The sequence below is a fragment of the Atheta coriaria genome, unplaced genomic scaffold, assembly GCF_025399875.1.
Source record: "Atheta coriaria isolate IRGN ID8LTWV9N9 unplaced genomic scaffold, Caltech_Dcor_3.1 hic_scaffold_9_pilon, whole genome shotgun sequence".
Lineage (NCBI taxonomy): Eukaryota > Metazoa > Arthropoda > Insecta > Coleoptera > Staphylinidae > Dalotia > Dalotia coriaria.
The window spans coordinates 13,251,228-13,271,703 of record NW_027045451.1 but is presented as its reverse complement, the minus strand read 5'-3'; the positions used below and the strand labels follow the sequence as shown (position 1 = coordinate 13,271,703).

The window sequence follows — 20,476 nt, the reverse complement described above, 5'->3', positions numbered from 1 at the left end:
TAGATGTTTTCCGCCGGATATTCTATCAATTTGTGATGATGCTTCACGCGACGGTTACCTTATACAGTTGATGCTACTACCAATTAATAAATATATATTCACAATATATTAAACTGTAAGTGTTTTATTTTTGTAGCACCCTTTTGCTCAATTTTCCGATGTTTTTTGGTCAAAATCTCTGTTTTTTATATTAAAATATTGTTGTTAATTTGTAAATTTCCCTCTTCATATTGTGAATATTGACTTCCTTTGTACTTTCTAGAATTTTCTTTCTAGAATACCCTGTATATTAGTTTTCCTCACAGCACGTAGAAAATCACTTTTAGTGGTGAGTTTTGAGTGTTCTTTGTTTTGAACATGGAATTATCTTTCTAGAACACCCTGTATATATGTTTTCCTTTGTGTCCGTGAAAATTTTGCTTTTACTGTCGTTTTTAGAATTTTCCCGTTTGCACTTTGAAATTTCTTTCTGGAACACCCTGTATATTAGATTCCCTGAGCGTCGAGTGAAAAGGAGCGGCGTTTCTAATGTTGAGAGGTTTTTGTTTGCACTTTAAATTTTCCTTTTGTAACACCCTGTATACTAGTTTCCATTTTCAATCACCTAGAAACTTGTCTATTATTAATTTCATTATTCCGGTATAACTTTATGAAGTAGTAGCACTTGATGGCATGTGCGCAGTTGTGCAGGTCGTAAGTCCTGTTTCAATATGGTAGCATGTATTCTGTTGACTTGTAAAATATAAACTTGTATTCTGTTGTTAATATATAAATAGTAAGATATATTGACTTCTTTGATTTGTGTACCCCTTCTATCATTTCAGGAACAGGTCTCTAAGAGCGTTCCCTCTCTCAGGGGATGATCCCCCTATAAAAATTGTTAAGGTAACCTGTATGATTTGTGTACTCCTTCTCTCATTTCAGGTACAGGTAAGAACTTGTAATAATATTTTTAAGTGTCCCCTCTCTTGGGGCGACTTAAAACTTAGAAATATTTGAACAAGACCTTATAAGGAGTTCCCTCTCTCTGGGGGTGATCCCCCACCATAAAAATTGTTGATATGCCAGAGAATCCTGGGGATGAAGCGTAGAGACATCGTAGCTGTAGGATGGGCCGGGAGCAATGGACGCATCGAAGCAGTGACTGTCTAAAGACACGCGCCAAAAAATTTAAAAATCTGATCCTCCCCTGTTCTCTTTCTTCTATCTCCTCCTCTTCTTCTCTGCTCTACTCTCTTATTCTCTTCCTTTTATCTTCTTCTATTCTTTACTACTCCTTCTTCTATTTATGTTCTCGTTTCTCCACTTACTTTCCTTACTTCTCTTATTGCCTTCACTTGTATTTCAATTTCTCTTATATTTCGTTGCAATTCATATATACAACCCAAATTACACCCGATATTTTTATATTTGAGAAAAATGCCTTCTACACCTGAGATTCGATCCGTGTCTGCTAGCATGCCAGCAGGTGCACGTTTCCACTCGACCACCGAGTGTTTTTATCATTAATATTTGATTCTTCTATTTATGTTTCTACTTTATTCAACTTTTTAAAAACAACAACACATGCCTTAGCTATGTTGCACTCACATAAGCTTCATATTAAATATGATTTAAGACGCATATCCTGAAAACGACAAAGAGGATATTACAAAAAAGTAGGAATAAGATTTTAATTTTAAATTGAGTTTTATTAATTATGTTTAACAATACATTCTTCTTTCTTTTTTTAATAAAACGAACGTACGTACGATCCAAGGCATATCCTACGTACCATCGAGCCACATCGCTCTGTTATCAAACGTTACACACAAAGTAGAATTGTTAGTAGAATTGATGTTACTACTCACTGTAGTAACATTTTGGCAGCATTAGAAGGATACGGAAAATGCCTCATGGACCAAACATGTTTAGTTTACAGAAAATAGTTTCACCACACATTATATCAAACCAAATTAATATAAAATTTAATGAATACGTTCCAAATTGCATCATAAAATCCTTCAACCTGTGTTCGGAACACCACAAATGAGAAGCACAAGCCAACAACCGGGCGGTATTCGACAGTAGACACAAATGTTCAGATAAAGTCACTCAATAGCAGGTATCACGAGCAATAATTCATTAACGTTCAGCCGCGCTCGCTGAAATACATTGTCGTTCATGCCACTACTAAATCAAAATCACCAGAAACGCGATTAATAGCTACGAACAAAACACGTGCTCACGACACCACCGCGCACGACCGACTAAGCAGGAAAGAGAATTGTCAGCATCTAGTTGGGGACACCAGGTAGATAATTGTAGTATAGTATACTTTTATTATTTATGTATTGGTGTATCATTGTACATTTTTAACACGAAGTATAGATAAAAGGAGTCCGAACGGTATAGGCTTTTTCGTCGTAGTCATGGTTCACAATTATATACAAAGCTAATAGTTCACCTTTCTGCCACTGGGTGCGCTTGAATCACTAGTGAATCGATGTACGTTGGTTCGTGTTCATAGCAACATTTAGACAATTTGTTTACATGACGTTCGTGTGTTTAGATACTTCGTGATTATTATTACACATGAACACGTGCTGGATTGTGAATGTTTAATTGAATTCAATTAAATTTACAAATACATTTTTAACTTTTATATGTATGTATACATTAATTTGAATTGGAACGTGATAGTATTATTTTTTTGAACTAATTTATTTATTGAAAATTAGTAGTGTTGAAAACATGGGAAGGTGTTGTGCTATTCCAAGATGTTTTAGTGGCCGAAAGACCAGTGAGAAGGTAGAAAAAGTAGTTTTATTCAAAGCACCAAAGGTGAGTAATATCTTTGAAAAATATGTGTTATAAACAATTAATTTATAACTAATAGCCCTAAGATTTAAAAATATGTTGTAATCTCATGTATCTTGTGAAATATTGAAATATAATTCTTTTTTAAGGACCCAAAATTGTTCAGGAAATGGAGTTCTGCTCTTGGCAAAAATTTGAAAGCTAGCAGCTATATTTGTGAATTACATTTTAATCCAGAGGATGTGATTAAAACTGATCGAACGGTTCTAAAAGATGGTACTGGATATGTACATGAATTTCAAAGAGTTCATTTAAAGAAGGAAGCGGAACCTAAGTCTAATATTATTAGTGATAGCAACGAAAATATAATTGATATAGATATTGTTGATCATTCAATAATTGGTGACTGCAATCATAATTTAGGGGAAATAATTACTATACATGAAATTATAAATGAAGTGATTGAGCCTGAAAATGTAAATTCGGCAAATACAAATTTTCCAGATGGTGCAAATACTGTTATTAATGATGACAATTTACTGGTCATAAATAAGACTGAGGAATTTTCTTTTCATTCAATCCAAAATATATTAGAAACTCAGCCACTGCGAAAGAATTGGTGTTGGACAGTCGTAATAAATTCTTTAATTTCGTTGTCATATATAAGTTCAAAATTGGAATTAGTTTGTCATGTTAAAATTGATGCAAATTTGAAAGTAATGGTAAGAAGCTTAAATGGAAATCATTGGAATTAATTTAATTACTTAAATAGTATTCTTCTACTACCAACACCTCCAAAAGGATCCAATGTGACTGCAGGAGAGTTGTTATGTTCCCTAATGCAGACTATGGAATCATTTGAAGCAAGTAATACAAATAAGGACAACTGGAGCAAGAAAATTGATGCAACAATTGAAAATGCATCTGGAAACCTTAACAATACAGACGGAAATACCAGCGATGACAAATGACAATGACAATGGAGTATTATTAAGCTCGGTGGACCATGATTATGACATTGCACAAAGTAGCCACTATGTCATTTCCTATATTGCGGGATATATAGCCCGTAAAATAAGTAGATTTTCCAAATGCTTCGATTGCACGAAAGCTATGCACACAAGAACAGTGAAGGCTCAGGACAAATATATAACATATATGGACAAAGGGGCGTTAATTTATCCAAGTGAATCGTTGTTTCATTTAATTTCAAGCTTGGAAGAAATTGTGCTAATGGTTGTAGGCACAAAAACAGTCAAAATTGATACCATGTTTGAAATACTGGACGAAGTTTTAAAAAGGAAAATCACAATTTTTGTTGGCTGTGAAGACCATAAAAAAAATTTGACCAAAAAAATAATTAATAATTTTTTAATAATGCGAGGACATTTTCTAGCCAAATGTTTCAACAAATGTGCTACCGAGAGGACAGTTAAAACTAAAAAATGCCGGAAGCTATCTAAATTATATTAATAAAAATTAAAGCAATTTGTATTTATTTACTTAATTTATTTATAAACCTTTTCATTGCATTCTTCTTTTTTTTTTATTTTTGAATAAAATGGTGTGGTTCCTGATATTTTTTTTATGGTTATTAATTAATATCTGATTTTTTTTTGCTTTTCAGATTATCTCGGTATCTATACTTCGTGTCACGGATTATCCCTAGTTTCATGTTGAATTTTTTTCCGGCGGTGTCCATAGTAAAGTATTTAAACGCGTACACTAACGCATAGTGGCGCGCTCTATTGGCGAATGTTTGGTCCCCTAGATCGTGACCATTAATTTAACATGACGTTCGGACTCCTTTTATCTATACTTCGTGATTTTTAATACAAAAATTGGTTTTTACATGTCAATAGGGCCTTAATCTATAATTGTGTTACTGCATTCAGAATTTAATTTACTTTCGGAATCTAACAAAAACAAAACCAAATTTAAAAATTAAAGCACAAAACAGAATTTTATTTTGAATCATGTAAAACAATTGGAAAAGCGGAAACAAGTAAAGTCAATAATGAATTTGATTTTCAAATGGCTGAAAAAATGCGAGAACATACCTTGATGCAAAATAAATTTTTGTTTTGGTATATCCAATAAGTTGTATGGACCTTAATTATGCACATTGATGAAATACGCGTATAATACAAAAAAAATACGACGGCCGACGGAACATCACTCACGTTTTACCTCTGAGTATGTACAATCCGCGTGGTACTCGTACGAACCCCGCACATCAATCGCGCACAATCGAAGAAACATTACGCACATCACCTAACGACAAAAATGAGACTAACGTGATACACAAGCCAACCGCGTGGCGATCGCACAAAAATTGCACGACGTAAGAAAACATGTTTGTTTGTAAACACTGACACTTTCAATGTGGTAGTGCAGAACATGAATCGAACTGTACTCGCACTATGCATGGAACTATTAATTTCGATTATATTTTAAATCGGAAACCTGATAGATAATTTAATCCTACATCGATTATTTTAGTAACTTATTTTCTTGATTCTTGACATAATCGCCAAAAAATTCGACTCTGTTCTTTGATCGAAAAACATTTTAACAAAATAGTTCGACCCTGTTCTTTGACCGAAAAATTTTCATGTAAAAAAATTCGATCCTGCTTTTTGACCGAAAAAATTTTAACAAAAAAATTCGATGGAAAAAAATCTAACAAAAAAATTCGACCGAAAAACTTTAAACAAAAAAATTTTACCGTAAAAATTAAAAAGAACTACCAAAAAATTTTTAACAAAAAAATTCGACCCAAAAAATTTTAACAAAAACATTCGACCAAAAGTTTTTTTTTAATTCGACCGAAAAAAACTATCAAAAAAATTCTACCAAAACATTGTTTACAAAAAAAAATCGAGCGAAAATTTTTTTACAAAAAAATTCGACCGAAAAAACTATCAAAAAATTCGACCACAACATTTTTTACAAAAAAATTCGACCGAAAATTTTATTACAAGAAAAAAATCGATCGAAAAAATTTTAACAAAAAAATACAACCGAAAAAATTCTAACAAAAAAATTCGACCAAAAAATTTCGAATAATAAAGAATTTTAATACTTACAATTTGGTGAAAGAATCGCTGTCCTACGATATTTCGTTCGCCCGCTAGATACCTAAAACAACCAAATATTAGCACATCGAAATACAAAAATGAAATGTTTGCATGTTTCCCGTGTGCTAATCACACAAATAAATTATGAAAATGATAAACAATTTCAATACTAACAATCTGATGAAAGAATCGTTGTCCTAGGACATTTCATTCGCCCGCTAGACACCTAAAACCACAAAAAATTAGCACATCGAAGCACAAAAATAACATTTTGGCATGTTTTTCGTGTGCTAATCATACAAATTAATTATGCAAAAGATAAACAAATTCAATACTTACAATCTGATGAAAGAATCGTTGCCCTAGGACATTTCATTCGCCGCTAGACACCTAAAACAACCAAAAATTAGCACATCGAAGGACAGAAATAACATTTTGGCATGTTTCCCGTGTGCTAATCACACAAATTAATTATGGAAAAGATAAACAAATTCAATACTTACAATCTGATGAAAGAATCATTGTCCTAGGACATTTAATTCGCCCGCTAGACACCTAAAACAACCAAAAATTAGCACATCAAAGCACAAAAATGACATTTTTGCATGCTTCTCGTGTGCTAATCACACAAATTAATTATCAAAATGATAAACAAATTCAATACTTACAATCCGATGAAAGAATCGTTGTCAGGAAAACATCTAAACACTCTAATATCGCTCGTTTTTCACCGTTACTCTGGGAAAAAAATGTACAGGGCGTTACAAAAAGAAAATTCAAACAGCTACAGGTCGATCGACCAGGTAAAAAATAACAAAAAAAACATATAATACTAACAAATATCGCATAATTTTCGCGGCAATCATACTATTATACAGGATGTTCCAAAAACAATAAAGTAAAATTTTAAGAGAAAAAGCAAAGTTCAAGCAGGGAAATATATCTCTAAAACCACAGTCAAATATGAAAGGAAATTAATATACAGGGTGATATAAAAACCAAACGACAATATTTTAAAGGAAACTGTTGAGTTAAAGTGGGATAACATATATTTTCCCACCTTTGACAAACCCACTACGGGAAACTATATTACAGGGTGATATAAAAAGAAAACAACAATATTTTAAAGGAAAATAAAATAGAGAAAAAACAAAAATATGACAAAGGGTTCCCAAGATATGGCTTGTTTTTTGCCGCGTGTTTTGAAAAATGCAAGAGAAGGGCAAACTTTAGCGGCCATTTTAAGACAATTACGATCGAATTTCGCGGGGGTTAGACGGTGCATCTTAAAAATGCACTCTTGCTCTATCATAAAATCAAAATAATTAAAATATGAACAAAGGTTCGCAAGATATGCCTTGTTTCCACCGCGTGTTTTGAAAATTGCATTAAAAGGCGGCCATTTTGAGGCAGTTACAATCAAATTTTGCGGGAGTTCAGAAGTGCATTATAAATGCACTCTTGCCCTATCATAAAATGAAGAAAAAACTAAAATATGACAAAGGGTTCCCAAGGTATGGCTTGCTTTCCACCGCGTGTTTTTAAAATTACAAGAAAAGGCGTAAATTTGGCAACCATTTTGAGGCAGTTACAATCAAATTTCACGGGTTTCAAAGGTGCATTGTCGTAATGCACTCTTGTCCTATCATAAAATAAAGAAAAAAATTAAAATATGACAAAGGGTTTTTGAAATATGGCCTGTTTTCCACCGCGTATTTTGAAAAATGTATGAAAATGATAAACTTCGGCGGCCATTTTAAGGCAATTAGGACCGAAATTCGCTGAGCTTCAGGGGTAAATTTTAAAAATGCACTCTTGCCCTATCATAAAATAAAAAAAATTAAAATATATATGACAAAGGGTTCCCGAGAGATCCCGAGATATGGCCTATTTTCCACCGCGTGTTTTGAAAATTGCAAGAAAAAGCGTAACATTGGCGGCCATTTCGAGGCAGTTACGATCAAATTTCGCGGGAGTTCAGGGGTGCATTTTAAAAAAGCACTCTTGCCCTATCATAAAATAAAAAAAAATTAAAATATGACAAAGAGTTTTCGAGATATGGCCGGTTTTACACCTCGTGTTTTGAACAATGCAAGAATAGGACAATCTTCGGCGGCCATTTTGAGGCTGTTCCGACTAAATTTCGCGGGGGCTCATGGGTGCATTTTTAAAATGAACTCTTGTCCTATCATAAAATAAAGAAAAAGCTAAAATATGATGAAGAGTTCCCGAGATATGGCCTGTTTTCCACCGCGTGTTTTAGAAATTGCAAGAAAAGGGCAAATTTTGACGGCTATTTTGAGGCTGTTACGACCAAAATGTCGCAAGGGTTCAGAGGGGCATTTTAAAAATGCACTCTTGCCGTATCATAAAATAAATGCTAAAATATGACAAAGAATTCCCGAGATATGGCCTGTTTTCCACCGCGTGTTTTGAAAATTGCAAGAAAAGGCCTAACTTTGTAGGCCATTTTGAGGCTGTTTCGACCGAAATTCGCGGGATTCAAGGGTGTATTTCAAAAATGCCCTTTTGCTTTATCATAAAATAAATAAAAAGCTAAAATATGATAAAGGATTAACGAAATATGGCCTGTTTTCCATAGCGTGTTTTGAAAATTGCAAGAAAGTCTCACTTTGGCGGCCATTTTGCGGCAGTTACGATCGAATTTCGCGGGGGTTCAGTGGCCTATCATAAAATAAAGAAAAAACTAAAATATGACAAAGGGTTCTTGAGATATGGCCTGTTTTCCACCGTGTGTTTTGAAAAACGCGAAAAGCGGGCAAACTTTGTCGTTTCCTTTGTTTTCTATATTACCCGCAATTAAAATAAACAAGGCACCTTTAATTCGCGAGCTATTGCAACACGCAGGTCATAAAACATTTGGCCGAATAATATAAATTAATAAAAACTTACCAATGCAGCTCATTGGTTTGCCAGGGCACAGCAAGTACTGCAATTAAAAGAAAACATAAGTTAAAATATAAACTAGAGTCCGACCAAAACTGGTTTTTAGCCGAAACCGAAATTTCGGCCCAGCCCTCAGTTTCGGCTGAAACCAAAACTGTAACTTACATAAACATATTTTTCTACTTCTACCTACAAAACGCCAGTTTTTCCACGTTTTTTAGATTCAAAATCAATCTCGTGAGTAAAGTCCCCGTTTAGTCACTTGATACTTATTTGATAATTAATGTAAGTTTCTATGTGTGAACTGAGATGGCAAGTAACAACCGCCATTAGCCGCGAAGTTAGCCGAACGATGCACAACAATTCACGAACAGTGAGTTTCGGCGCGGCCGAAAGTTTCGGCCAATTTTTGGCCGAAACCGAAACAGAAGCCAAAATTAGAATTCTTGGCCGAAACTGGCCGAAACCGAAACCGAAATTTCGGTCGGTCTCTAATTTAGTTATTGTAAACGTTTACTACTAATTTTTCCTATTTATTATATACAGTACTTGAACGCAAAATCTTGTTATCCGATTAGGCATGCTTTTTTATTAAAAGCATTGCATACAATATAATATTATATTCATACATCGGAGAAAACAAACATTCTGTGCTGAGTAGCGTAAGTCAGATATAAGTTACTTCCTCAAGTTCGAAGGGACCTCCTAATGACGGGAAACATGATGGCAACAATATGCATTTGGAATGTAAACATCAAACGCAAACATATAAAAAATATGGATATTAAAGGCACAATTTATCATTAACAAAACACTGCAGATGCATGTTACAACTAAATAGACAGTTGATGACTGAATACAATGCAAATTTAGAAAATAAGAGTCCGATAACACGATACGAGTCGCGCGAAATACGTCTAGACACGCCAGCGACCGGTACGAAACTGGCTGCAATCCATCGATAGCGCAAGCAACGCTCTTAAAATTTGATTTAAATAAAATGTTCAGGATCACTTCTTACAGTTACATTCAAAAGAAAATCTTTAAATTTCCAAATTTAATTTTTCGGTAGAAAATGAAAGTCCACATTTGGTCAAATTACGGGAAATCTATCGGTCCTAGTGTAAAATATTACTAAAATAAAATGCTCATGAGCACTTCTTACAGGAACAAACAAAATAAAAAATTTAAATTTCCAAATTTAATTTTTCTGTGGAAAATGTGTTTACATTTAACAAATTGCGGGAAAACTATTAGTTCAAGAGTAAAATTTTACTAAAATAAAATGCTCAGGAGGCCTTTTTCTAGCAACATTCAGAATAAAAACTTCAAATTTTTAAATTAAAATTTTCTGTGGAAAATGTGAGTTCACATTTGATCCAATTGCAGGAAAACTATAAGTCCAAAAGTAAAATTTTACTAAAATAAAATACACAGGAAAACTATCTATAGCAACATCCAAAATAAAAACTTTAAATTTACAAATTTAAATTTTCTGTGGAAAATGTGACCTCACATTTGATCAAATTGCAGAAACACTCTGAGTCCAAGAGTAAAATTTTCTTAAAATAAAATGCTCAGGGACACCTTCTATAAAAGCTTCCGAAATAAAAAGTTTAAATTTACATATTTAATTTTTCGGTGGAAAATGTAAGTTCACATTTAGTCAAATTACGGGGAAACTATAGGTCCTAGTGTAAAATATTACTAAAATAAAATACTCAGGAGGACTTTTTATGACAAAATTCAGAATAAAAACATCAAATTTTAAAATTTAATTTTTCTGTGGAAAATGTGAGTTCAAATTTGATCAAATTGCGGGAAAACTATGAGTCCAAGAGTAAAATTTTATTAAAATAAAATACTCAGGAGGATTATCTATAGCAACATCCAAAATAAAAACTTTAAATTTACAAATTTAAACTTTTTGTGGAAAATGTGACCTCACATTTGATCAAATTGTAGGAAAATTATGAGTCCAAGAGTAAAATTTTATTAAAATTAAATGCTCAGGGAGACCTTCTATAACTACTTCCGAAATAAAAACTTCAAATTTTTGAATATAATTTTTCTGTGGAAAATGTGAGTTCACATTTTGTCAAATTACGGTAAAGCTACGAGTCCTAGAGAAAAATTTTACTATGATAAAGTGTTCAGAAATAAAACAGTTTGAATTTCTATTTTTTAATTGCGGAATGCTTGACCGAAATTTCCGCAAAAGAAAGTTTAAGATATTCATTCTCAAATTGCAGGAAAACCGTAAAATCGAAAAATAGATACTGTGAACGATGACCAATTTCACTCACCAGTGTATCGATAATCGTAAATCAATTGCGAGTAGATTGTGAAATAAACAAGAAACAAAACATTAGTTATACAATTTCGGACAATGTTGAAATAAATCCGAGTTCCAGAGGAACCCAAACTTTGCCTTAAAAATTGTCTTATTTGCCATAATTATTTAAATAATAATATTTACCAAGTAGAACAGCCGCTCGTCGTGTTCTGCTGAAGACAAAAATGGTTCGCACAACTCCAAAGTATTATTTACAATTACACAACATGGCCGACTGGCATCCGACGGCAAACGATCCTAGATATACGTAAAACTGTAATAAACACAAAACATTGAATTCCGAAGAATACATACGCGATAAATATTTAGCGACTATAACCCGTCTATTAACACTAAATTCCAGCAAATATAACGCGATATAACGAATTTACAACACGAAACACGATTATCCATTTACGGATTATTACCTATTGCTCGAAGTTAGAGTTGCGTGCCGGCTACGCAACAACTGGGCACGTCGACTTTCACTCGCAGGAATATTTTTAGCTAAAACATGCATTATTGCGCCATCTGAGGTTACTTTTGAGTACCTCAGGAAAATACAAAGTGTATCAAAAAGTGTGGCGTGCATATGAGGCAGTGAGTGATTGGTTATGTGTCAGTGTATGGTCCCGCATTTAAATGGCAATGTCCGTGTGTCTCACGTACACTCAACTACGCATGCACCACTCTATCTAAAGGAATAGCAATTTTTACACATAATTCAAAGCTTCAAATGTGAATGTTACTAGAATCTATTAATTCAAAATAAATGAACTAAATTTTGCAATTTTAATGCAAATATTCAGCAATTTAGCAATAAATAAACCTTATACACTGCATTAATAGTCAATGAAAGTCATCAAATCTCTTCAAAAAGTACAAAAAAGTATAAAAACATTCAAATTTTACTTCTTTAGTAATTTACTCTTGAAATTAAATATCATTTTAGTTAATAAAAATCGTCTAAATATTCATTAATTCATATTCTTTTCCGTCGGAAACTATCGATCAAATCAAATCACTTCTACCGCTACCTTCATACGGTGCCCTAAACACGAGTCACTTCTATCGCAAACAAATACAACCCGGCGGAGAATTTAGGTACTAAAATTACGCGACACACGCTAAATCTTGCGAGGCTTTCTGCCATTTAAGTGACAGGGGCTGAATTAAACATTTGTCTAAGTTGGATGGGTAACCAGCCGAATGTAACCGAACTATGAACCGAAGGGAATCGAGCACACTGTCAAACGGCGATGACTGTCACTTATAACATAGTTAACCAACAAGTTGGAAGCCGCTCGGAATTACTCTGCAATTTTAATTTTATAGAAAACACCAAACAAATTTACGATGGAGTGCTTAATTGGACTTAAATTCAACGATTATGTGTTAATTGCGGCTGATATGACCAACGCCCACAGCATAATGGTCATGAAATCAGGTTCGTTCTTTAGTCATTATTGTTGCATTGTTTGTTTCTAACATTCGGTTTATTCTTGAAGATGAGAACAAATTGTACAAATTGAGCGATAAACTTGTGATGGCGGTTTCTGGCGAAACTGGAGACACCACACAATTTGCTGAGTACATCTCCAAAAATATTCAGCTGTATAAAATGCGCAATGGATATGAGTTGAGCCCCAAGTCTGCATCAACATTTACTCGTCGTAATTTAGCTGATGCTCTTCGTAGTAGGGTAAGACAATTTAAAATTTTACATTGAAAATTGTTTTTTTTAAATATTAATATCATGTGTTCAGAGTGCATACCATGTCAACCTGATCATGGCTGGTTATGATAAACAAGAAGGGCCACAATTATACTTCATGGATTATTTGGCTGCTCTAAGTGATGTGGATTATGCTGCACATGGATATGGTGGCTTCTTTTCTTTGTCCATCATGGATAGATATCACAAAAAGAATCTATCTAGGGAAGATGGTTATGAGCTCATGAAGAAGTGTGTAAAGGAGGTGCATGAAAGGTTGATTGTGAACCTGCCCAACTTCAAGGTGCAGATGATTGACACCAATGGAATTCATGATTTGCCCAATATCACAGCAGCCTCATTTGCATAAGCCTAGCATTAAATACTACACAAATAAGTTTTTTTTATAAGTGGGTGTTTCATTTAATAAATTTAAGCTAATACAAACGAAAATGTAAATTTTCTTATGAATCAATATAGTCCTCCTCATCCTTAAGCAATATGAACAATTAAGTTTTGTGCACAGTTAATAATACATGTTGTACATGTTCTTTTAAAATTTCTCTCCAAATATATTTTTCAAATACATATTTTCAATATAGATAGTAATACCGTTTCATTATTTTTTAAAATTTGTGTATGTTTATTTCGCCTTCTTACTTTCCGTGTGCTTCTTGTCCTGTTCTTTTTGCTTCTTGGTAGGTTCTTCGACGGTGTCTTCGTAGCTGAGAAATAAAAGACAGATAAGTACATGTAAATATTTAAGAACTTTGATGTTAATTTCAATGTTTTGAATTCCGTTTTATAGTTATCACGAAATAACCTATATGATCCTATACGATGCGAACATGGCTACTAGTAACCAATTTTTCATGGTAGATGATCAGGTTTCAATTATAATACCGCAAAGGTGATCTTCTAATATAAAAGAAGGAGATATAATAAAAACACTTACCTAAATAACGTTTTTAAGTCTCCCTTTACTAATGCCAGCGCCACCGGAGTCCCTAAACATGCGGGTACCAAATACAGTAAAGCGGGTTGCGCATGTTTAAACATATGCATGACCAGAATAGTGGTGAGCAAACCCGCAAAGTAAGCAAAGCAAGTGGCGTAGAAGTAGGTGTAGGTCTTCCGCTTCAAGCTGAAGTCGAAACGCAGCAGCAGAGCAATGAAGATCCCTGGAATGACGATATCGCCCAATCCCAACATAGCAAAATTATTCGCCGCCAATCCATTCGTGAGCAAATCTTGTGGAAATACGACTGCAAGAGATAAATATTAGTTTAAAAATAGCTCTCGAACTTATTCACATTATTCACCAATGTGAAAATTACCAGTAATTACGTTTAATGGGCGCTTCAAAACTCTTCGCGACCGTCACCATTACATCGGTGCCGAAAACCCAGAAAATGTCGTAGAGGAATAGTCCGGAGAGCAGAATGCAGCCGGTAACAACATTATTCAAATGCAGTAACTCCACGGCGTTAACCGCAAAAGCAAGGCCAAAGAGATTGTTGGCAATCCAGTGTTTCTTCCACAGATACCAAGCACCCACCAATGAGCATACAATTAATGAAACCACATCATAGGAGGAGAATTTGTAGTTGATGATATCTGATGCTTTATCACCTTGACCTTGCCTGAATAAGATATGATAGGGAATGTTGGGGATTGCACTAGGCACCAGCTTACTGCATATTGGACTGTGAATAATAAGAGATTATCAACACAAACCGGATGCGCGAATGTGTCGCATGCGTACCTTAATAAATGCGTCAGCGCCAACACGCCTAGGAAGAAAAAGTACCCAGTCAGGAGCATGTTGATGTACTCCTTGGAGAACAATTTGAACACTATGTACAATGAAAACAGGGCAACGGAAGCCATGATTGGGAATATCGCCGCATCTTTACTTGTCATTTTTTCGGCTTTCTGAAACTTTAAGTCAGAAATCTGGGATATGTTTCGATTCACGATTCTTACATTCTCCTTATGGTAATGCACCGATCTGTAGGAACCGAAGTAAATCGGTAGAATTGCCATGATGACGAGACTGCCATACGCCACGAACATGCCTTCCGGCGTGCTCGGCGGTTTGGTGGTTGCGTTCACAACATTTTCTGTGAGATTTTCTGCTTTAGGAGCTTCAACTTGGGCGCTTATGAAACGGAATACTAGTTCGGCGACGGACATGATTTGAATTTTGGCTACGTGCACCGTCGACTTCGCGACACGATGCTCTCTTCTGTTCGCTTGTTCGATACGTCACCTAACAACCACATCATGTGTCCGATGAACCACGACAGTCTACGATTATATCCGAACATTTAGATAAAAGTTTAAACTTTTTTAACTTTAACTGTTGAAACTGTTTTAATTTATCAATAGAATTCGGATCTATTATATACAATTTACCAAGTTCTCTAAATTTTAAGATTATTTGTTAGAATACATGTTATTCTACTTACTACTAAAACATTAAAAAAAAACGTTCATATCTGTGCAACCCATTATGCATCTGACTTTTAACCTACATCTTAACCAGGCATTATACTATTGGATTTAACCTAGGACTGGCTAGGCTTTTTTCGTGCCGCTATAATCATTTAAGTATAATTGAAATATGTGTGGAATATTATGTTTATTAACCACTGCCGGTAAAACGACACCCTTGCAGAAATTAGTAGGTAATTGTATAATGTTATTCTACAAATTCTAATTTATAAATTTTAGTACAATGATTGCAAGATTCTAATTGATCGTCGTGGTCCAAACCATCAAAAAACTATGCAATTTTCTTACAATAATACCAACATAGAAATATATGCAGGTGTGCTCTGGTTGCAAGGTGATAATCTAATCAAACAACCCATAGAAACATCAAAATCTATATTTTTATACAATGGTGATATATTTGGAGGAACTGCATTATCCACACATGAACAAGCACATGGTGATACAGAACTATTCCTCGAAACTTTAGAATCATCCTTGACATGTGAAAATTTATGTAATATACAAGGACCATATGCATTTATTTATTATGATAAAATTAATTCTAATTTACATTTTGGTAGAGATATTTTTGGAAGGCGTAGTTTATTGTTAGCAGTTGATAAGCAGAATGATGCATTTTTATTAACCAGTGTTGCTGTGAGAACTGACTTGCCAGTGATTGAAGTTCCTTCTATTGGTATTTTTAGTTTTAACTTAGTAACAGCTACTTATAGTTTGAGTTGCTGGCCAAAAAGTTATAAAAATTTTGATGAAAAATTGAAAAGCGTAAAAAACATTATTCAATGTGATATTAATGTTAATAACAGAAATAATAAAAATATTACTAAATTTGTAATGCCACATGAGCAAGACTTAAAAGTTTTTGAAAATGTAAAAGACTTAACAATTGAAGCAGGATTTGAGAGTTTATTAAAAGATAGCGTTTGGATGACGAATGTAATGCAGTTAAAAGAAAAACTGGAAAAGGCTGTGAAAAGCAGAATATGCACACAGCCCAAGTATTGTAGCGATTGTATATCGACGAGAAGCGATTGTGGGCATTGCCGCGTTGGAATATTGTTCTCTGGGGGTGTTGATTGCACTATTTTGGCATTGATAGCAGACAAATTCATAAACAATGATATACCTATTGATTTAATGAATGTAGCATTTGACAAAGTAGCAGATTATAATACTCCTGACCGCCTTACTGGTTTACAATCATTGGCAGAGTTGCGCGATTTGAGACCGATGCGCAAATGGAATTTTTTAGAGATTAATGTTACCAGAGAAGAATTAGACGAAGCCAGATCTGCTCATATTGCTGATTTGCTTTTTCCGTTGAATACTATACTGGATGATAGTTTGGGGTGTGCTTTATGGTTTGCCAGCAGAGGCAAAACAGAAACGTATGTATCACCATGTCGAGTTGTTTTGGTGGGAATGGGGCGGATGAATTATTCGGCGGGTACACGAGACATCGCGCCGCTTTTAAAAATCGCGGGTGGCATGGATTGCACGATGTGTTAGAGGAGGATTGGGCAAATATAGCTCATAGAAATCTAGCCCGAGACGATCGTATAGTCGCTGACCATGGCCGTCAATTGCGTACGCCGTATTTGGATGAGGAAGTTGTCGACTTTGTGCAAAGTTTAAGCGTTTGGGAGAAGTAAGTGGATTAATCGAAAAACGCTTAAGGAGTTATTTTATCCGGGCATGCTTTTTCTGTTCGCAGGACTTACCCAGCGAACGATTTGGCTCAGGGTTTTGGCGAAAAGATTCTCTTACGCACGCTGGCTTATTACTTAGGTCTGCGATGTTCGGCAAGCTTTAAGAAGAGAGCTTTGCAATTTGGATCTCGCATCGCGGACAAAAAAGAAAACGCACATGAAGTTTCAGCCAGATTAGCACTTTAAGACGCTATAGTTCTTAAGTTCATTGTATACATCTAATTTATTGCAGAGACATATTTTATCATAATTAATAAATTAGGTGAGTGTTTTTAACTCTTCTTTTATTTTTAAAATTAATACAAATGTTTTATAAGGATGATGAAAGGGTGAAAAGAAATAACAAGTACTCAAATATTATAATTTTTTACAAGAAATTTCATCTGATGTGTTTTATAATGAAGACAGATATACTATATACAAGGGTGCAATGGAGTGAAAGAGACAATGATGCTGTATTCTTGTTTCCATGTTGCATTGCGGCTGGATGTTCTCCTGAAACAAAATTAGCAGAATTAGCAGGTGCCCTTCAGTCTGGATTTTCAGTCTGGCGTTTATTTGTATCACTAATTGCACGCCTAAGATGATCAATTTGCTGGTTTCGCAAATTGAGCTCCGACTTTTAGTGAATAATAAATTATGCGGTCGAAATTATTAAACAAGCACAGCTTTTGCTTGTCACCTCATCGCCGTGTATTAATTCATTTTTCCGGTACATACCATTAATGACATGTACGTTAACGCTCGCCGGTGCAGCTATAGTCGGGACGCACGAGTAATTCCCGGAGTCCGCAAGCTTTGCGCTGGAAATGTGCAGTCTAGATGTCAGGCCATCAGTCCAAAAGTTCTACAAACGGGAAGATGTTATATTAATAGTGTTTACCCGTGATCATCAAGTGCACCCACCTGAATTGTGATTCTAGCGGTTGGATCTGCTTCATTGGGATGCAGGGAAGAAGCTTCTAAGATGTCCGTTCCACGGTACCAGAAGACGGTTCCGAGGTCGTGCGGGCCTTGGTTAATAACACACGCCACCGTCACGGAACTTCCTGCTTTCACGTGTAAGTCACTCGGACCTAAAATCCGGGCTCGTGCTTCTGAAAATAAAACAAGCAAACATCTTAGTGCTTCACGTGGCTCTAGCTGCAGCGCTGAAATCGCCAGTCATAATACGGCTGACCGCGTTGCATGCTAATGCATTATTAATTCATCTAAATTATAAGGTATGATGTGCATTATCTGCATGCAATAAATAAATATCAAAATGCGCGTTGGCTATTGTGTTCGCCTGCATATTGTTAGTTTCGAGTTCAATGGGTTCTTTCGTTATTCGCCTTCTTGATTTATGGATTATTTAAATTGACATAGTTGTGCGAATCTATCCGAAACTATACGTGTGCTTATCGCGATATGTGTACGTGTTATATTGCATAATAAAATAGGAAAACCAGGCGAAACTTACTTTACCCTTCGCTTTTAATTCAAAAGATAGTCAATACAAAACGTGGGGCAGGCACGTGTATACCAGGGCACGCAAAAAGGGACCGCTTTGTGCCGGCGCGGTAGCAGCCATGTTTTTGTATGTAAAACGGTGACGGCGATGGCGGCGGCGCGCTCGGCACAAATGCCGAATAAGTGTTGTCATTAATCTATCACATTTGGGCAGTGCGCGGCTAAATTGCTGACTATTGTCGTGCCACAAAGGGTATTACGCCTTTTTTCACACCCATGTCCATTTAGCCGCCTGAGTAATAGCAGCCGTAAATTATGGAAACTCAATCAGACAAGTTAATTTTAGTTTAGGAAATTCACACGCTGAAGTACGACATTAGAGAATAAATCTATCTCTAAAGATAACAAATGAAAATGGCATCAAAAGCTCGTAAAATATTTATTATTTGAATAATGATGAATATCACATGCGAGTCGGAGTTCTAACCTAGGAGAGCCACAAATAATGCCGGGTTGTGCATCGTATGCGAGTCAATATTACAAGTGCAGACCGAATCGAAAGTTTTAATTATTCTCTCGGCCAAGTTTGAACGTCATGTTTGTTTCAATTGCAATTGCTTCACCAAGTAAATAGAAATTCAATCTATCGTGTCTTATATTTGCCCTGAGCCAGGGTTATGGTTATAAAGTTTATAGGAAAGTTGTTTTTTTATTCGCAACTTGCGTATTGCACTTTCGAACGACACATAAAATTGTAAGCGGCTTTCCGGAATATTGGAGCAGATTTTTCGGGGGGTCTAATAATTTGTGGCTATCTAAGTTCCACTTCTTCCTCTCTCTTGCGTCGCGTAATCCTACTTATTTTGTGAAATTGGCTGTCGACCAAAGGTAGGACGAGCTTTTTCAAAAGTAAACTCTTTTCCCTTTGGACCAGTGCGCGCGGAGCACTCGTAAATTACAAGCTATCGGTCGCCATGAGAAATATCCGCTGAATGTGGATTTCGAACAAATCCGCACATGATATTTCCCACCTTTAGATTTATTCCGTGGCTTGGCAACAGAACTATGTATTCAATAAGAAAAATCTTTTAACTTCTAGCGACATTACTTATTCCCATCAGTGATTCCGGCCGCTGAAATCCGTCGCCATCACCGAACGTCGGATTTGGCCGCATTTTGTTCGCCAGTTGCCTTTTATTCTTTAATTTAAAGAAACTTCAAAAAGCGTTAACTTGTTCGCCTGAATTTGAATTAATGTTAGACGACTTGGTGGTCGTTAATGAATCCATTGTGTGTTTTATGAACAATTTCACGTGAATTTTGCAGCAAGTTCCAGTTCGAAATACTCATTAATTCACAACTTGTTGCGAAAGACTCTAGCGTGGCGAAATTTGCTTCTGCAAAGTCGTACGTAATGGTAGCAGTAAGGATATGCAGAGACAAAAAAATTGCTTTCGATTCGCGTCTTGGTTTTCGAGCGCTCGTTTTGAGCTTCATAAAAATCTGAACAGATTTCGAGCGAAAACAAAAGGGAGTGTTGAGCAGCGCCACTTCAAGGCTGCAGGCATGTAGGCCGATATTGGAATGTCATAATTTGCAGTCGTTTTGCCAGTTCCTTATTTTGCGTCATTTTTCTCATTCGCAATTCGTATTCCCCGACAGTTCTCGAGCCGCCTGCGCAGCTATACACGCTCTGCTCCCATTTTGCCTTCGCGCCCGATCCATTTTCCACAATTCTAATATCTTAATCCATAAAAAGTCGCTCAACTGCAATCGAGCACGTTAAAACCGATATAGAAGTTTGACCTGGGCTGCTAGTTCTGCATATTATTTTCCGTTTTATCCGCAAAAAATATCCTCTTTTTCTATGTTATTTCAAATTAACATTGATCTAAGGGAAAATAACACACAGCTTATTCCGATTTACAGTATTGAATTTAAATTTATATAAAATTAACTT

General features: G+C 35.3%; 4 protein-coding genes and 1 long non-coding RNA gene across 11 annotated transcripts in view; 2 read left to right on the top strand and 3 right to left on the bottom strand.

Moving 5' to 3' along the window:
• The window catches only part of LOC135799164 (uncharacterized), a 32,023-nt gene extending 20,406 nt beyond the window's left edge, over positions 1-11,617 (bottom strand). For 2 of the 5 annotated variants that reach the window (XR_010549910.1, XR_010549909.1), the window contains exons 1-8: positions 11,437-11,597; positions 11,266-11,379; positions 8,793-8,829; positions 6,548-6,617; positions 6,383-6,434; positions 6,219-6,269; positions 6,054-6,105; positions 5,889-5,940 (exon numbers count right to left, since the gene is read on the bottom strand). This is a non-coding gene — a long non-coding RNA (uncharacterized lncRNA). Of the gene's footprint in view, positions 1-1,670; positions 5,941-6,053; positions 6,106-6,218; positions 6,270-6,382; positions 6,435-6,547; positions 6,618-8,792; positions 8,830-11,265; positions 11,396-11,436 lie in introns of those variants that run through there. The other 3 variants (XR_010549908.1, XR_010549911.1, XR_010549907.1) reach the window with 3 other exon arrangements.
• A 749-nt stretch (positions 11,618-12,366) lies between these two features.
• LOC135798320 (proteasome subunit beta type-2-like) lies at positions 12,367-13,288 on the top strand. The gene is made up of 3 exons (XM_065311127.1): positions 12,367-12,568; positions 12,630-12,823; positions 12,888-13,288. Exons 1-3 carry the CDS (start codon positions 12,478-12,480, stop codon positions 13,203-13,205), a joined length of 603 nt encoding a protein of 200 aa, XP_065167199.1. The 5' UTR covers positions 12,367-12,477; the 3' UTR covers positions 13,206-13,288.
• Positions 13,234-15,114, bottom strand: LOC135798316 (minor histocompatibility antigen H13). 2 transcript variants are annotated; one of them, XM_065311122.1, is made up of 5 exons: positions 14,822-15,113; positions 14,601-14,770; positions 14,183-14,541; positions 13,791-14,100; positions 13,234-13,560 (listed from the first exon to the last, which is right to left on the bottom strand). In XM_065311122.1, exons 1-5 carry the CDS (start codon positions 15,029-15,031, stop codon positions 13,479-13,481), a joined length of 1,131 nt encoding a protein of 376 aa, XP_065167194.1. In that variant the 5' UTR covers positions 15,032-15,113; the 3' UTR covers positions 13,234-13,478. The 2 variants fall into 2 exon arrangements, with proteins under 2 accessions (XP_065167194.1, XP_065167193.1); XM_065311121.1 differs by having other exon boundaries at positions 14,601-15,114.
• Positions 15,115-15,382: 268 nt separating this feature from the next.
• LOC135798315 (asparagine synthetase domain-containing protein 1) lies at positions 15,383-17,340 on the top strand. Its single transcript, XM_065311120.1, is given in 4 exon segments — positions 15,383-15,521; positions 15,572-16,781; positions 16,784-17,003; positions 17,070-17,340. Coding segments are annotated over 4 exon segments (1,671 nt in total). The 5' UTR covers positions 15,383-15,461; the 3' UTR covers positions 17,251-17,340.
• A 74-nt stretch (positions 17,341-17,414) lies between these two features.
• LOC135798318 (zwei Ig domain protein zig-8-like) overlaps positions 17,415-20,476 on the bottom strand; it is a 110,855-nt gene continuing 107,793 nt past the window's right edge. The window contains exons 4-6 of one of the 2 annotated variants that reach the window (XM_065311123.1): positions 17,971-18,161; positions 17,785-17,911; positions 17,415-17,559 (exon numbers count right to left, since the gene is read on the bottom strand). In XM_065311123.1, coding sequence (XP_065167195.1) covers positions 17,444-17,559; positions 17,785-17,911; positions 17,971-18,161 — 434 coding nt within the window. In that variant the 3' untranslated portion in view covers positions 17,415-17,443. The remainder of the gene's footprint in view (positions 17,560-17,784; positions 17,912-17,970; positions 18,162-20,476) is intronic. The other variant, XM_065311124.1, reaches the window with a different exon arrangement.

Coding starts and splice junctions, on each gene's coding strand:
- LOC135798320 (XM_065311127.1), top strand. CDS start 12,478: ATGGAGTGCTTAATTGGACTTAAATTCAACGATTATGTGTTAATTGCG. Junction 12,569..12,629: donor CATAATGGTCATGAAATCAG/GTTCGTTCTTTA, acceptor TTATTCTTGAAG/ATGAGAACAAATTGTACAAA. Junction 12,824..12,887: donor CTGATGCTCTTCGTAGTAGG/GTAAGACAATTT, acceptor TCATGTGTTCAG/AGTGCATACCATGTCAACCT.
- LOC135798316 (XM_065311121.1), bottom strand. CDS start 15,031: ATGTCCGTCGCCGAACTAGTATTCCGTTTCATAAGCGCCCAAGTTGAA. Junction 14,542..14,600: donor GCGCTGACGCATTTATTAAG/GTACGCATGCGA, acceptor TATTATTCACAG/TCCAATATGCAGTAAGCTGG. Junction 14,101..14,182: donor TTTTGAAGCGCCCATTAAAC/GTAATTACTGGT, acceptor TATCTCTTGCAG/TCGTATTTCCACAAGATTTG.